General features: G+C 65.6%; 2 protein-coding genes across 2 annotated transcripts in view; one reads left to right on the forward strand and one right to left on the reverse strand.

The window, feature by feature from the left end:
• Positions 1 to 15077, reverse strand: part of ABCA7 (ATP binding cassette subfamily A member 7) — a 16907-nt gene continuing 1830 nt past the window's right edge. The window contains 42 exon segments of the mRNA XM_047707422.1: positions 1 to 185; positions 188 to 227; positions 310 to 550; positions 888 to 980; positions 1246 to 1349; positions 1431 to 1565; positions 2049 to 2190; positions 2460 to 2566; positions 3521 to 3583; positions 3663 to 3783; positions 3855 to 3984; positions 4653 to 4776; positions 4860 to 5004; positions 5312 to 5427; positions 5658 to 5835; positions 6251 to 6420; positions 6505 to 6682; positions 6768 to 6800; positions 6947 to 7234; positions 7402 to 7497; positions 7572 to 7696; positions 7932 to 8077; positions 8154 to 8258; positions 8466 to 8526; positions 8748 to 8950; positions 9263 to 9335; positions 9421 to 9605; positions 9791 to 9928; positions 10139 to 10305; positions 10375 to 10506; positions 10782 to 10953; positions 11223 to 11333; positions 11617 to 11818; positions 11896 to 12117; positions 12232 to 12454; positions 12656 to 12832; positions 12989 to 13218; positions 13483 to 13650; positions 13834 to 13950; positions 14227 to 14366; positions 14448 to 14658; positions 14867 to 14947. Coding sequence (XP_047563378.1) covers positions 85 to 185; positions 188 to 227; positions 310 to 550; positions 888 to 980; positions 1246 to 1349; positions 1431 to 1565; positions 2049 to 2190; positions 2460 to 2566; positions 3521 to 3583; positions 3663 to 3783; positions 3855 to 3984; positions 4653 to 4776; positions 4860 to 5004; positions 5312 to 5427; positions 5658 to 5835; positions 6251 to 6420; positions 6505 to 6682; positions 6768 to 6800; positions 6947 to 7234; positions 7402 to 7497; positions 7572 to 7696; positions 7932 to 8077; positions 8154 to 8258; positions 8466 to 8526; positions 8748 to 8950; positions 9263 to 9335; positions 9421 to 9605; positions 9791 to 9928; positions 10139 to 10305; positions 10375 to 10506; positions 10782 to 10953; positions 11223 to 11333; positions 11617 to 11818; positions 11896 to 12117; positions 12232 to 12454; positions 12656 to 12832; positions 12989 to 13218; positions 13483 to 13650; positions 13834 to 13950; positions 14227 to 14366; positions 14448 to 14658; positions 14867 to 14947 — 5994 coding nt within the window. The 3' untranslated portion in view covers positions 1 to 84.
• LOC125087317 (GAS2-like protein 1) overlaps positions 4228 to 15077 on the forward strand; it is a 26467-nt gene continuing 15617 nt past the window's right edge. The window contains exon 1 of the mRNA XM_047707512.1: positions 4228 to 4269. The gene's annotated coding sequence lies outside the window, so the exon portion shown is untranslated. The remainder of the gene's footprint in view (positions 4270 to 15077) is intronic.

Here is a 15077-nt window from a genome sequence, read left to right on the forward strand (position 1 = left end):
CATGCCACAAGTTCTCTTTATTTCCCCCCGCCCCAAACCCCGGCCCTCCCAGCATCTCCCGCAGACCCCTCCGATGAAGGGGGCTCAGAGGACCGACTCGGCCATGCTGGGGTCCTCCAGGAACCCAGCGATGAGCCCAGGGTGCTGTGGGCGTGGCGCAGGGCCTTCCCGGGCTCCGGCCTCCGGTCCTCCTCGTTCCCCTGGTCCTTGGAGAAGTTCAAGAATACCTAGGTGCGGGCGGCCGGAGGGGAGGTCAGCCCCAGCGCCCGGCCCTCGGCCCCCCAAGCTCCATCCAGGCGCCGCGGTCACCTCCTCTAAGGTGGTCTGGCTCACGGAGAAGTCCTCCACGCCGAGCTCCGCCCCGCGCGCCGCCAGCTCCCCGAAGACGCGGGAGAGGGCGCAGCGCCCTCCCGGCGGCAGCTGGAAGCGCAGGCGGCCGCCGTGCGCCTCGCGCAGCTCGGCCCCCGGAAACGCGGACCCCACGAAGGCCAGCGCCGACTCGGACCGGGCGGCGGGCACCCGCAGGGTCAGCATGTGGCCGGCTCCGAATCTGGGGTGGGGGGGCGGGTCCGCGGCTGCTGCGCGCGCTCAGAGTCCGCCGCGCCCCACCGCCCGCCCATCCCCCCCGGCCTGCCCCCCGGCCCGCCCCCGCCCTCCCCTCCCGGTCCCCAACCAGGGCCGCGCCCATGCACAGGCTCCTCCCCTGGTCCCGCCCACACAGGGCCCCGCCCCCCCGGAGCATCCCTCGGCCACCTGCCCCCGCATGTGGGCCCGCCTGGTTCACGTCTCCCCCGCAGTCCGGGGGAGCCGAGTGGGCTTCGTGCGGCCCCGTGTCTGGGGCCCCTTTGGCCCGGCCTGCACCCCACCCCGCCCCGGGCCCCACGCACCTGTTCTTGAGGTGCTGCGCGCTGCCCAGACAGCAGAACCGCCCGTTCACCATGACGGCCAGGCGCGTGCACAGGGCCTCGCACTCCTCCATGCTGCCAGGAGCCCCATGCCGTCAGCTCCTGCGCCCCGCGCGAGGGACCCCACTTCCAGCCCCAGACACTCCCCGCGAGCCCAGACCACCCAGTCCCAGGGGTCGGCTGTCACCGTGGTCTGCGCGTCCTCCCCACAAAGGTCAAGGCCACTCCAGCTCCCGGGCCCCTGCGCTCTGACCGCCTCTCGCTGCCGCCGGGTCCACCTCCCTCCCCTGGGCCTGCACCACCTTGACCCTCAGCCTGGAGCAACCAGAGCGGGACCCACCTGTGTGACGTAAGCACCACGGAGCGGCCCTCCCGCACCACGGCCAGGAGGCTGTTCCAGAGAAAGCGCCGAGAGCTGGGATCCATGCCGGTGGTCGGCTCGTCCTTGGGGGGTGCAGGGGGAGATGCCATAAGCCGAGCTCCAGTCCTCCCCCTAGGCCCCGCCCCAGTCCCGCCCCCACGCACCAAAAAGACCACAGCCGGGTCCCCCACCAGCGCCACCGCTGTGGCCAGCTTCCTCTTGTTGCCTCCACTGTAGGTGCCCGCAGGTTGGTCCGCGGACTGAAGGAGCCCCAGGCGCTCCAGGCCCAGGCTCGCCGTCTGTGGGGCGGACGGAGCGAGAGAGGGTCTCGGGACAGGGGCAGTGAACGCGGGGAGGGGAGCAGTGAGCGTGAGCGTGGGGGGAGCAGATGGAGGGCGCGCAGTGAGCATGGGGGGGGGGGTCAGTGAACTGGAAGGGGGCAGTGAACGTTGGGAAGCGCTGGCGGGGCAATGGGGGAAGGTAAATAAGAGGGGAGGAGCCAGGATGACAAAGGGACCGAACAGACCTGACCCAGAGGCAGAGAAGCCGGAAGGCCTCAGTGGGAGATGGGGTCAAGGCCAGAGTGGGCGGGGTCACGGCTGGGAAAGTCAGGTGGAATAGGAAGTAGGGGGCAGAGCCTGCGGTGTGCCACCAAGAGTATCGGAGCTGGGGGACGGCAGGTGCCTTACAGTGGCGTGGCGGGGTGGGGGGGAGGGGACGTGGACTCTGGGCCTGGCCAAGGAGGGCCAGGGTGGGGCAGCGATCTCGGGGTGGTGGGTCACCTGGGCAACCTGCGCCTCGGGAACACCGCGCAGGCGCGCGAACAGCTCCAGGTGCTGGCGGCCGGTCAGCAGCTCGAAGATGGCATCTGACTGAGGGCAGTAACCCATGTGGCGGTGTGCAGCTGCCGGCTCCCGGGCCACGCTGGGGGAGGGGACGAGGGGCTCAGGGAACTGGCTTGGCCTGGGCCACACTGGGGGCTGGGGGTGGGGGCCTCAGGGCGACGCACCCTGGGCCGCTATGCTAAGAGGCAGGGGGTAAGAGGCAGAGTCCAGTCCACGTGCTGTGTTGTGGGGACATAGGGCTCAGGGCCAACGGGACACGCCTGCGCTGCTGAAGCACAGTCCCTGCACGGGGGAGGACGGAGTAGGGACCAACGAGGCTGGGGGCCACCCCCACCCAAGCCCCCTCACCTGTGGCCCGCCAGCATGGCCTCCCCACTGCTGGGCAGCGTGTCCCCAGTCACCATGCGAAATGTGGAGGTTTTCCCTGCTCCATTCACTCCCAGCAGACCGAAACACTGCGGGTGCCCCACAGACAGCACTCAGCAAGGCCCCAGCTCTGTCCCGGGCGGCGGGGGTGTCCCAGTGTCTGCAGGAGGGCTGTGAGCAAGGGGGACCCCTGGGAGCAGTACTGGGGTGTGCTGGAAGCCGTAAAGCTGTCGCACGGCAGGGAAGGGTGGCTGTAGTTCACCAACGCTGGCACCCGGTAGGTGTCCCATAAAGACCGCGCACAGTAGCGGGGCCGGAGACTTGCGAATGCCTCCCGCCACGGCGGGCGCAGCGCTGGGGCTGGGGGCCGGCCGCCCAGGGTGGAGTGGTTGGCTGGCGCGCACCAGGCGCTGGAGAAAGCACAGCGGCAGCTACCAGCACCAGGCCCCCACGCGTTTGCAGGGCTGTGCTGGCCCCAGGCAGGTGGCCGAGACCCGGCTCTCAGCACACCCGGCTGCCCATCACAGGTGCTGGAAGGTGAATGGTACAGGGCGCGGGCCTGATAAATGCTGGCTGTGAGCAGGTGCTTGCTGCAGGTCTGTATACAACAGAGGCTCACTAAGTACTGTTAGGCTTGCCGGAAGTCGACCCTCACCGAGGGGGTATTCAACACTCCCCTGTATACACGTACAGACACGGGCTCAGCACGAGACTTGGTCCCCCACTGCTGACCCATGGTAGGGGCTTGACTAAGGTTAGTGGCGCATGCATGGGCACCCCTGGTGCGCGATAATAATTTGCTGCATCTCAGTAGAGGCTTTCTAATACCTTCCTGCACACAGTAGGTCTCAAGAAAGGGAAGCATGCAGTGGGTGCCTCCTGAGAGTGCACTGGCACAAAATAGGAACTCAAATGTCGGCAGTCAGCCATTGCTCAGCAAAGGGCAGCAGGCGCAGACCAGGTGTTCGGTAAGGGGGGGGCAGGCACACAGTGGGGCAGCCGCTCACTGCCCCTGCCCCGAGACCTCCGCCCTGGGCCCTCACCTCACCAGGGGGGATCCCCAGGCACAGGCGGTCGACAGCTGGTGTCCTCTGCCCATGGTACACCTGGGGGGCGGGGGATTCAGGGCCCTGAGAAAGGTGGGTGGGCCAGGGGCAGCCCCCAAACCCAGGATTCTGCACCCACCTTGGTCAGGTCTCTCAGCACCAACACATCCCCCTGGGTGTCCCCTTGGACCACCCGTTCCCGCTCTTGGGCCACGTCCTCGTCCTCGTCCCCCAGGGGGTGCAGCGACCCTGGCTGGGATCTGAGGACAGAGATGTCTGTGAGCCCAGAGCCGGCCCCAGCCCCTCCCACCCTCACCTGATCCCCACTGACTGCGGCAGGAGGCGTCCGCCATGCTGCAGCAGGAGCGTGGACAGGAGGAAGAGTGGCCCCTGCACTGCCATGGCCAAGAGGTTCTTGCCGACCACCTCCCAGCGCAAGGGTGACTGGAACTGCCCATCTCCTGTGGGGATAAGAAGGAGGAATTAGCTGGGTGTGGTGCAAAAAATAATGAATACTGTTATGCTGAAAAAATAAAAAAAAATTAAAAAAAAAAAAAAAAAAAAAAAAAAAAGAAGGAGGAATTAGGGGGCCTCTGGGTGGCTCAGTGGGTTAAGCCTCTGCCTTCGGCTCAGGTCATGATCTCAGGGTCCTGGGATCGAGCCCTGCATCGGGCTCTCTGCTCTGCAGGAAGCCTGCTTCCCCCTCTCTCTCTGCCTGCCTCTCTGCCTACTTGTGATCTCTGTCTGTCAAGCAAATAAATAAAATCTTAAAAAAAAAAAAAAAGGAGGAATTGGGTCATGAGGGGGTGGGCTTGGCTTCTGGGCTCCTCCCCATCCCAGTCACCTTGAGTTCTTTAGCAAAAGGACCAAGAATGGGATGGTTCCCTCAACTGCGCTCCAGCTGGCCTAGAAAACAGTCATATCTTCATCTCCTTTATTTAGTGCCTTGGACCTCTTGTGATATGACCCAAGACAGAATTAGTTTTTATGGTTGCTTTGCTGCACTTCTAACTTGACTCAAACTTGGAGCCACCTAAGACCTCTAGTTCTCATCCTGGGGGCTGCTGTTTGTCCCTACCCCGTGTAACTGACTTGGCTGGCACTTCCCCACCTAGAGGGATATTCTCACCCAAACGCTCAAAGGCATCAGCCATGGCCTGGTTCCGCACCATGTCGATGAGCCCCCGGCCCAGGCAGAAGTGGGGGAAGATCAGGAAGACCTGTTTCAGGATCCGGCTGACGTCCTGCAGCTTCTGCTCGGGGACGGGAAGAGGGATGTGGCTCAGGGGCTGAGGCCAACGCCCCAACCCAGTCCCAGCCTGAGGCAGGGCCACACCTGATCAGAGAAGAGCTCGAGCACGAAGGTGGCCATGCTGCCGTTGATGCCGATAAAGAGGTTGACACAGGTGAGCGCCACGTAGGCCGTGCTGGGCACGGAGAAGAAGAAGGAGGCAGGGTACATGAGCGGCGTGATCGACCAGCTGCGGGGTCACAGGAGCCACCGGTGACCACCTGATGGGAGGCTGTGCAGCTCTAAGAGGAATAGGGAGCTCCCCTCCCATCGCCCCTGCTGCCAATGGGGGGGCCAGGAGTTGGTGTGGCAACCCTCGCGAGGAGCTTTTAAGGCCACCGTGGCACATCATTAGCTTAGATTAGGCTTGGGCTCAGCTCAGACCAGCACGTTGTCTCCCTGGGGGCCGGTATGGAGTCCGGTGCCCCTTGACAGTATTAGGTGCTGGGGGAGGGAAGTCAGTAAGAATAGGCCTTGCGGCCCTGGGGAGGCCTCACCCATAGAGTAGTAACAGCAGCAGAAGGGCAGGCAGGTTGGCAGGGGCCACGTACGCCCTCTGCTGGAAGACCAGAAAGATGAGCACGACGACGCATGCTGACACCAAGTAGTTACACTGCATTGGAGACGGTAATCACTGCCCTCAGTCTGCAAGGGCCGGAACTGCCATCCTCATCCCTGTGGCCCATCCCAACCTCCCTGTGTTTCCAGTGGCAGGACACAAAGTCTCCACCTTCCCCAAGACGGCACCCAGGCCATCCTGGACAAGGGCCTGAGCAGAAAGGGCCAGAAAGGGGCAGTGGTGAGAGGCAGCCAGATCCCCACCCCTCCAAGCATTCCCCGCACCATGTCCCAGAGGAAGTTGCCGAGCCAGTAAAGAGTGGGAGGCAGGCCCCCCATAATCTGCAGGTGTTTGGCGCGGGTGATGCGCTCCTCGATGAGAATGAGGGTGAAGCTGGCCGGGACGAAAGACATGGCAAAGACCACACAGATGGAGACAAGCACGTCCACCGATGAGGCCATCCTGTGGGTAAGGGTGCAGGGGCTGTTCAGAGAGCTCTGCCCAACCCTGAGGGGACAAAGGTCCATGGCCTGGTTGGGGAGATGAGTGGAAACATTTAGGGCAGAGGTACGTGGGCTGTTGGGGGAGCCTGGAGCCCACTGAGCCTGATGGGGTCCCATTCCCCAGGCCTATATGCACAGCAAGAGTGGGGCAGGGTCCCATTCTAGCTCCCTCCGCTCAGGATAACCGGGCAGCTGAGCAGGGGAGAGTGCACAGAAGAAAAGGGGCGCGCATGGGAGGAGGGGGTCGCACACGGGAGGAAGGGCACGCGCGCAAGGGAGGAGGGGGGCGCACACGGGAGGTGGGGGGCGCGCACGGGAGGAGGGGGGCGCGCACGGGAGGAAGAGCGCGCGCATGGGAGGAGGGGGGCACGCACAGCGCAGCCTCCGACAGCTGCTCCTTGGTGAGGTTCAGGGGGTGGTTGAGCGTGGTGATGCTGTGGGCATGGCGGGCAGGGCCCGGGGGCAGCTGGGCGCGGAGGACGGCGTTGTTGGCTCTGTTGACAAAGGCCACCATGGCGTGCCAGCCCTTGTTGTTGAACCAGATCTAGGGGCGGGCAGGGCCCAACGGTCAGGGCGCAGGCAATTCACCTGGCCCCCCAGCCAGCAGCCCGGGGCGCCCACGGCCCACCTTGAGGCTGTCCTCCCTGTCGAGGCTGCGAGCCCACGCCGCGAGGCTGTCCAGGATGCGGTTGAGGGCCCCGCCGGGCGGGGGGCCCAGCAGAACCCGCAGCTGCTCCATCGAGCGACTCACCTCCTGGCCCGAGGGCAGGCCTGGGTCTCGGCCCCCCAGGGAGAAGCCCCCGTACCTGTGCGGCGATGGGGCAGGGGGTAGCAGGTGAACACCTGGGGGGGTGGGGTGGGCGGAGGGCGCAGGGATGGGACCCTCCTCACCTGACCTCGTTCACCCACTTCTTGGTCTTCAGGCTGCAGGAGAGGCAGAAAGGCAGATTCGGGGCTGGGGGATGGGAGTGGGGTAGACATAGCGCGCAATGCTGGGGTGCCGCAGAGGCAGCAGAAGTGAGGGGAGGCCCCCCGCCCTGACCTCCTGGCTTGGGGGCCCAAGCGCTCACCCCTGCCGGACCAGGCGCGGGTAGGTCTTCACTAGGAAGTCAGACAGGTTCCGGCCTGTCAGGTTCTGCACCACCTCCCCAGAGCAGGCCAGCGCCTGGGGCGGAGGGGGGCCACCCGCCGCGGCGGGGCAGTCGGGCAGCAGGCGCCGGGCACCAGGCTGGCTGCATCGGCAGGCTGGGGATGGGGACTCCGGGGTCCAGTTTCTGCTGGTCAGGACCTCAGTGACACCTGCAGGCACTTCAGGCACCCAAAACCGGCAGACAGTGGGAGCTGGGCACTCATGCATCCTGGGGAGGAGGAGGGCTGTGGGCACCTTCCACAGGCTCGGAGACGTGGTCGCTCCAGCTCCCAGGTGGCCCCGGGATGTTCCAAACACCCTCAAGGCCAACCGGCTGAGGTCCGGAGAGACAACCTGAGGCCCCAGAGGGACGAGGTTCAGGCCGACGGGGCCCACCTGGTAGAGCTGTTCCCCGGAGGGGTCTCCAGCCTCGCCTCCTCCAGCAGCATCTCCAGCAGGCGGGCGCGCTCCGAATCCCCAGGAGCGTCGTCACTGCGGGGTGCAGCTCAGAGTCAGGTCTGTGCCCCTGGCCCGCCGGCCTCTAGGCCCCTCTTGTCTATACCCACCTGAAGAAGGACACCTGGGCACCGTACATGCTGGGACTGAGCCGCAGAGCCGGGTAATGTCCGAAAGGAGGCACGATGAGACTGAACACCAGCGCCAGCCCCACAAAGAGGGCAGGCAACACGATCTGAAGGACAGGCCCATCAGCTGCCCTCCCTGCCCTCCCCTCCAGGCTTGCCAGTGTCCTTCCTCGCTCCTGCTCTAGAACCATCCATGGCTCCCCACTACTCTCAGTAAAGGTGCTCAGATTAGGGGAGACTTCTGGGGTTAACCAGTCAAATGAGGCCCCTGAGCAGGCAACCATCGCAGACACCAGGCCCCCCAAGTCTCCCGCGTGCTCTCTGGGGCCCAGCCCCCCTCACCTGTGCAAACAGGCCACGGCGGCTGCGGCGGGCAAGCAGAAAGCGCTTGAGAAGCAGGGCCCGGAGCTGTTGGCGGGTCAGTGTCCAGCCCCACACCCGGGGCTGTGCAGAGCCCCGCAGGGCCTGCGTCTCTGGGGCAGACAGAGCTGTGGGGGATGGGGGATCAGTGCTCCCGCAGTGGTGGCCAGGAAGGGGCCCCCGGATCAGGGCGGGATAGCTCACCAAGCTCCCCATTTTCCAAAACGGACTCTTCAGGGAGGATCCTGAGCTGTGTGGTCACATCTAGGCGAGCACTGCCTCGGCCTGGGTGCTGGCTATGGCTACCACCTGTGGGGCCGGCAGGGGTGAGGGTCAGGCTCCAGGGCTACCGTTGAGCCTAGGCTCTGAGTCAAGGTCAAGGGTCACAGGCAGAGGGGTTCAAGAATGAGGGGTGGAGGTCAAGGCTCTGCCTTGGGTCAGACTACACCAAGGATGGGGACTTGACCTAAAGTCAAGTCCAACTCTGGACCGGGGTTAGGGGTCAAGGACAGGGACCTGTGGCCACATCCTCCGGGTCTGTGGCCGCAGCACAATCTTGTACCACCTTCAGGAAGATCTGGGGACACAGAGCAGGGGCTCAGCCTGGGACCCCACAGCAGAGAGCCACCCACTCCTAAGACACTGTGGGTCCCCAGGCCTCCCCAGGAGGCTCCCAGCCTCTGGTCCCCTGCAGGTGCCCCTCCTCCTCCCTGGGACGGGCTGCCGACCCTGAGCAGGCCTCTCCTCATCTCTCCAAGGCTGCCTCCTCCTCCAGGCAGCCCTCCCCAGCAGCCATACCTCTTCCAGGCTGGTGTCCGAGATCCCGTAGCCGGCCAGCCCCAGCTCCCCCAGCCGCTGGTCCACTTCCCAGAAAAGCCTGGCAAAGCCGCCGTCCACAGCACCCCCGTAGGGCAGCACGAGCACCAGCTCATGGGGCAGCTCCCTCACCAGCCGTGCTCCGGGCACCAGCCGCTGCACAAGGGACAGCAGCCTGGGCACACCTGGTGGGCAGGGCGGCGCATCAAGGGCGCCGGCACAGCAGCCGGCAGCTCTCCTTGGGGAAGGGGTATGGCTGGTCCCTGAGAAGCCCGTCTCCGTAGGCGGGGGAGGTTAGGGTGAGCCACCAAGGGCAAGGTGGGACCTGAGGTGGGGCCGGAAGTCCACATGCGGTCGGGGTCAGTGGTAGCCCAGGCTCGGTTAAAGGTAGGGGCCGGGATTCGGGTCCAACTCAGGGTCCAAGGTCAAGGGTTCAGGTAGCAGTCAGGGAGCCCGCGTCCCTGGCTCTTCCCTGAGGCGCACCCGCCAGTTCTCACCAGCTGTACCGCCCCAGCTGACCGGCTCCCTCTTCTGCCCGGCATCTACACTCTCCTCCAGGTCAGGCTTCCCCTGTGGGCAGAGGGGCACCAGCTGCCATGGCCGCTGGGGCTGGAGCGGTGGCGGTCATGGGTCAGAGGGCAGCTCCAGCCCTCACCTTGCTGCTGGAAGCCAGGGACGCGGGAGCCTTCACCAGCGTCAGATAGTAGCCGGAGCCGAGGTGACGGCGCAGGAAGAGCGGGGAACCGCAGCAGCATAAGTGGCCTCCTGCCACCACAGCCACACGGTCTCCTAGCAGCTCTGCCTCATCCAGGTGGTGGGTGGAAAGGATCAGTGTGCGACCTGGGCAACAGGAACCACCAGGATGTGAGGTCTTTGACCAAGCTGTGGCCACTGCCAGGAGTTGCCTGCCCCATGCATCCAACTCCTATCCATCCCTCAAAACCCTATTCCAAGCACTTTCTCATCAGAAACTTTCTGGCCCCTGAAACAGAATCCAGGGGAACCTTGGACCTCCCAACTCTTACCTTCCCGGTATTTGAGCAGCAGCTCCCAAATGCTGCGACGGGAAGCAGGGTCCACACCAGCTGTGGGCTCATCTAGGATCACGACCCGGGAGTCACCCACAAAGGCGATGGCCACTGAAAGCTTCCTCTGCATCCCACCTGGGTGTGCAGAGACAGGGGTGGGTGTCCCAGCATGATGCCCCCACTGTCTTGGGCAGGGCTGCTGTCTTCAGGCCCCTTTCCTCACCCTCTGGGTCCCCCAAATCGGCGTCTCCTCTGGCCTCACTCCACCCTTGGGATAACGACTCCACTCCCCTCCCCCAGCCTCATCTCTGCCTACCCGGAGGCTCCTCCCTGGGCTAGGCTCACCAGAGAGGTGGCGTGTCTGTGCACCCCACTTGGGGACGAGCCCCACATCCTGCAGGAGACGGGCCTGCTCTGGGCGCACAGCAGCCGCACTCAGACCCTTCAGCCGCCCATAGAACCAGATGTGCTCCTCCACGGTCAGCCTGCAGCCATAGCGAACACAGTGGCCCCTGTGGCCGGCAGAGTCCCAAGAGCACCCAGCCCCCTCCAAGCCACACCCCAAGCCCTCTGAGACCCACATGTCAAACAGCACGTTGTACTGCGGGCAGACGCCCAGGTGGGGCCGGATGGCTTCCATGCTGGACTGGACATCATAGCCCAGGATGCAGGCGGAGCCCCGGGTTGGGGGAAAGAGGCCACTCAGGATGGACCTGGGGATGCAGGGGTCTCAGAGGAGGAAACAGAGACCCCCAGAGAAGGGGCCAAAGCACTCAGAAGGCACCTACTATCTGCCCAGACCTACTATATGCCTCCGCTTTGCAGAGGAGGTAAACTGAGGCTTGGAGCCCATGGTTACCTGCCTATTGTGTACCCAGAATGAACTGGGGTTCCTGCCCCCCTGGTGGAGACCCAGATGCCTCTCCCATTGAGCAGATGTGCAAACCGAGGCTCGTGGAGGGTGAGGAGGAGCGTGTAGGCTGCTCACAGTGTGGTCGTCTTGCCGGCTCCATTGTGGCCCAGCAAGGCAGTGATCTGGCCCTGGTAGAAGTCCAGGCTGAGCCCCCGCAGGGCTGGCTGCGGGTTGCTGGGAAAGCGCTTCTCCAGGCCCCGTATGGAGACTCCTGGGATCAGGCCCGGGGGTACCTCTTCCATCAGAACTGTGGAAGGACGGCAGGCTCAACCGTGCAAGCCCTAGGCTGGGGGAGGGGTGGAGGTGGGGGGTGGGGTCTGGTGGACCCGTGAGGCCATGAAGGCAGGTCCGTAGGGTCAGTGACCTATCAGGCTGCAGCCTTCAGGGACTAGGGGCAACCCAGGGAGCCCGGGTAGATGGAGATAGCCAGAGGATTGGGATCTGCAGGACCTGGGTCTTTACAGGACTCGGGGGATAGGGACAGGGAAGCGGCTGTTAGGTCTCTTTGTGCCTCACCTTTTGGGTCCTTCGGGGTGGCAGGTGGGGAGGAACCCTTGGGAGAATGAGGTCCAAACCAATAGCTCCTCCGAAAGGGAAAGTTCCACGGTTTGGGGATCCCGTACTGGCCTGAAGGGGAGCCGTGCTCAATCACCTCTTGAACCCATGGAGTGTGCCACCTTCTGGCCATACGCCTGGCACTGGGGCATCCAGGCAGGAGACCCCATCTGCCCGCCTCAGGCCATGCCTCCCACACGGCCACTTGTGCCTGGATGCCCGGGAGCACCACCCTCTCACCTGCCTCACCTCCAGGTACCAAAGGGCCCCTCAGCCCCGCCCCCACCACGTCCCTCAGCCCCGCCTCCTTGCCGCAGGCGCTGGAGGAGTCCCTACGCCCGCCCTTAGGGCTAACCTGGGCAGACGGCCTCCAGGTACCAGGTGGCGAGGCCATAAAGCACGGCATCCAGCAGCAGAATGCCAGAAACCTGCGCCAAGCTGAAGACGTCGGCCGCAGGCCCAGTGCCCATGTTGTGCCACTGCGCGCCCTCGCCCTGCTCCTCCAGCAGCACCAGGCTCTCGCAGCCGAACCCAAAGGCCACAGGAGACAGAAGGCTCTGCGGAGGGGGGCGCAGGTGCTTTAGTGAGGGGCCCGGCCCAGCGCGCCCCACCCTCGGCCCAGCCCGGGTCTTACCGCAGCCACCAGACCACCCGCAGGCAGCTGGTCCCGCCAGGCCACGCACAGCACATAGGGCAGATAGAGGACGAAGTAGGCGAGGCCTCCACAGGCAGCCGCCAGGTTGGCGTGGGAGAAGAAGGCGGTCAGAAGGAAGCTCTGGACCACGGTGGCCACGGCGAAAGCCGCCAGGAACAGGAAGACCACGGCCGGGTGGCTGTAGGGGAGGATGTCCCCGAGCTGCAGGGGCCACAGACAGCCCGGGTCAGGCTGCCGGATGGCCTGGGGGCACCCCTGGCCTGCGACTGTGCACGCGCTCCCGTTCCGCGGCCGGCGAGGCTGAGGCGTGCGCACCTTGAGCACCAGCACGAGCAGCGCGGTGCTGAGCAGGAAGGGCGCCAGGCAGCTGAGGAACCAGCCGAGCCACAGCACGGCGCGGCCGAGCCCCATGGCCTGCATGGTGCTGCGCAGCCTGGTTTCCTTCTCGCGCACCACCGCCTTCACCGTCAGCGCCACCGAGGAGATCCAGGCCAGCGTCAGGAAGAGCGGCAGCGACCGGCTCAGGACACGCAGGAACCTGAGGCAGGGGGCGGCTAAGGGGGCGGCCAGAGACCCCGCGCCCAGCGGCCCCAGCCCCGCCCGCTCCCGGGCACAGGGAGATGTCCCGGCTCAAGCAGCGGCTGGCAGCCCGACGGCACGCGTGTTCCCGACGGAGCTGGGGCCCCGGTCCCGGCCTGAGACGTGTCGCCTGGCAGAGGGGTGCGGGGCGGGCGCTCACGCGTCATCCACGAAGCAGGGATACGGCATCTGCTGCAGGAAGAGGCGGGCCCGGGGCTCGCGGCCACTGAGCACGCGCACCGCCGCGCGCTCCAGCAGGTCCCGCAGGTCCACGAAGCCACCCCACACGTAGCGCAGGTCCGTCAAGGGGTCGGCGGCCGGGCCGGGGTCCCAGCACCTGCAGGGGGCGGGGCGGTCGGCTGCAGGGAGAAGCCCGGGCCCCACCCACCGCAGACCCCCAGCTGGTCCAAGCCCCCCCCACCAGCCCTGCGCATCCGGGTCTCGCGTAGACCCGACGGCCCCCAAGCCCCGCCCACACCGGCCCCGCCCACACCTGTCCCTGATCTTGTTGGTTCTCGCGACAGCATCGATGTCCATGCGGATCTTGACGCGCACGTGGCCGGGACCCCGGGGCTGTGCGGGGTCCAGACCTTCCTCAGGCCCCAGGAAGACGATGCCGGCCCAAAAGCGGCGCTCTGCCAGCAGCTCCAGCGCCCGTGCCACCAGGGTGGCCTCTGAGGATGCCGCCTCCAACTTGTCCAGGGTCACACACTGGGGGAGGGCCTCAGCGTGGGTCCTGGATGCCCGGGTGGCCCTTGCGGGGTGGGGAGGAGGGGTCGGGCAGTGCTTCTCCTCCAGAGCCCCGGGGCGGAGCCCAGCCCCATCAGGTCTCCGCAAGGCCCAGGCCGTGTCCATCCTCAGGCCTTCCTAGGAGGAGCCACCGCCCCAGTCTGGTCCCCCTCCCTGGGCTGGCCTCTGCCCTTGGATTACCACAGGTCGGGCCCTGCCTCACCGCCAGACAGAGCTCCCAAGCTGTCGGCGGCTCACCTCCATCACACGGCCCAGCATGCCCACCAAGTGACCCACATTGGCATGAGCCTCCTGCCAGGTGTAGCCGTCCCCATGGGGGTCCAGAAAGGCCAGCAGGGCCTTGGCCTGGGCCTGGCCTCCAGATCCCGGCCGCCTCCTTCCTCTGTCCCCAGCTTGCAGGAGCCTCTGGGGATGGGTGAGGGAGGGGGAGTCGGCACAGGGCACTCTGGGCGGATCACTCCTCTTCTTATCCCCGCCTCCTCACACCTGCCCAGGAGGCCCTGCCCTGCTCTCTGCCCATATCTCGGGCAGGGAGGACGTGCCCGGGGAGGCTGGGGGCTATCTGCCGGCCGGCCTCCATCTGCAGACCTGCATCATCGCCGGGTTCGTACTGTCATTCAGGAAGTCGAAGAGCTGGGGTCCCAGCGTACCCCACACCTCCTGGACGTCCTTCAGCAGAGCCAGCTCCTGGAAGGTCCGGTTCACCTGGGGAGGGGGCACCAAGAGAAACACCAGGCCAGCCCTTCTGGGACTCTCACCTACTCCGAGGACCTCCCCCTCCCCCGCTGCTTCCTTTGTCTCCACTGCACCTCTGACCCCCAGCCCACAGGGTCCCTCTCTCTGCCACCTGGCAGACTCTAACTTGTTCAAAACCCTGCTTCCACAGCCTGCCGCAGGGAGCCTCGGGGGCAGGGCCCTCCCTCTGGCCTGGCCCGTGCTCCCTGGGCTGAGGGAGGGGCCCAGGACCCCTCCTGCCCTTACCTGGGCCATGAGCTGCCTGGTGAAGGCAGTGTTGGGTGTAAATAGCACTTTCCCCAGGACCAGCGGCTTCAGACGCCTCCAGAGCAGGCGGGACAGTGGGTGAGATTCCAGGGACCCCACGAGCTCAGCACAAGCAGGACCTGGGGCAGGGGCACCATGAGGCCCTGCCTCCACTCCCAATGCCCCACTTCCCAGATTGAGAGCAGAGGTCGGTCACTCACTCAGGCCGTGGTTGGGCTGGGCTGCTGCTGGCTCCTGCCCCACCAACTCCTTCAGGTGGCTGGCCTCGCACCAGTTGAGGGAGGGCCCCCCGGGGATGCTAGGCCCCCGGGCACCGCAGAGGGCTTCTGACACAGCCTCCAGGGGCCCACCTGCTCCTTGGGGTCTCCGCAGCAGTGCCCGGAGCTCCACCAGGCTGGGCAGTGCCAGGAGCTAGAGAGAGGTCACCAGACGATGCTGGTAGCCAGTCATGAACCTAACCAGGGCAAGGCACCCTGCCAGGAGCACCTCCCTCTCTCCTTCTGCCCAAGCTCCCCGAAAACCTACCCAAGGGAAGCGCCGGGCTGCCCCGTCACCTCCCCAGCCTGGCAGCCTACCCTTCCAGTTTGCGGGCTGGGGCACAGGATGAGGGGCCTCTTACCTCCTGGGCCAGGTCCTCTGCTGCCTCCACAAAGCTGCTCACGGACTCCTGGGCGTGGTCCAGCACAGACCCCAGGGACCCCTGGGGAGAAAGACAGCAAGCAGGGTAACACTGGCCTCGACGGAGTTCTTACTAGGTGTCGAGCACTTTGCCATGCTCTGTGCAGGCTGTACTCTCTTAGACCCCGTTTTACAAACAGGGAAGTGGTGGC

This window comes from Lutra lutra, chromosome 1 (assembly GCF_902655055.1).
Source record: "Lutra lutra chromosome 1, mLutLut1.2, whole genome shotgun sequence".
Classification (NCBI taxonomy): Eukaryota; Metazoa; Chordata; class Mammalia; order Carnivora; family Mustelidae; genus Lutra; species Lutra lutra.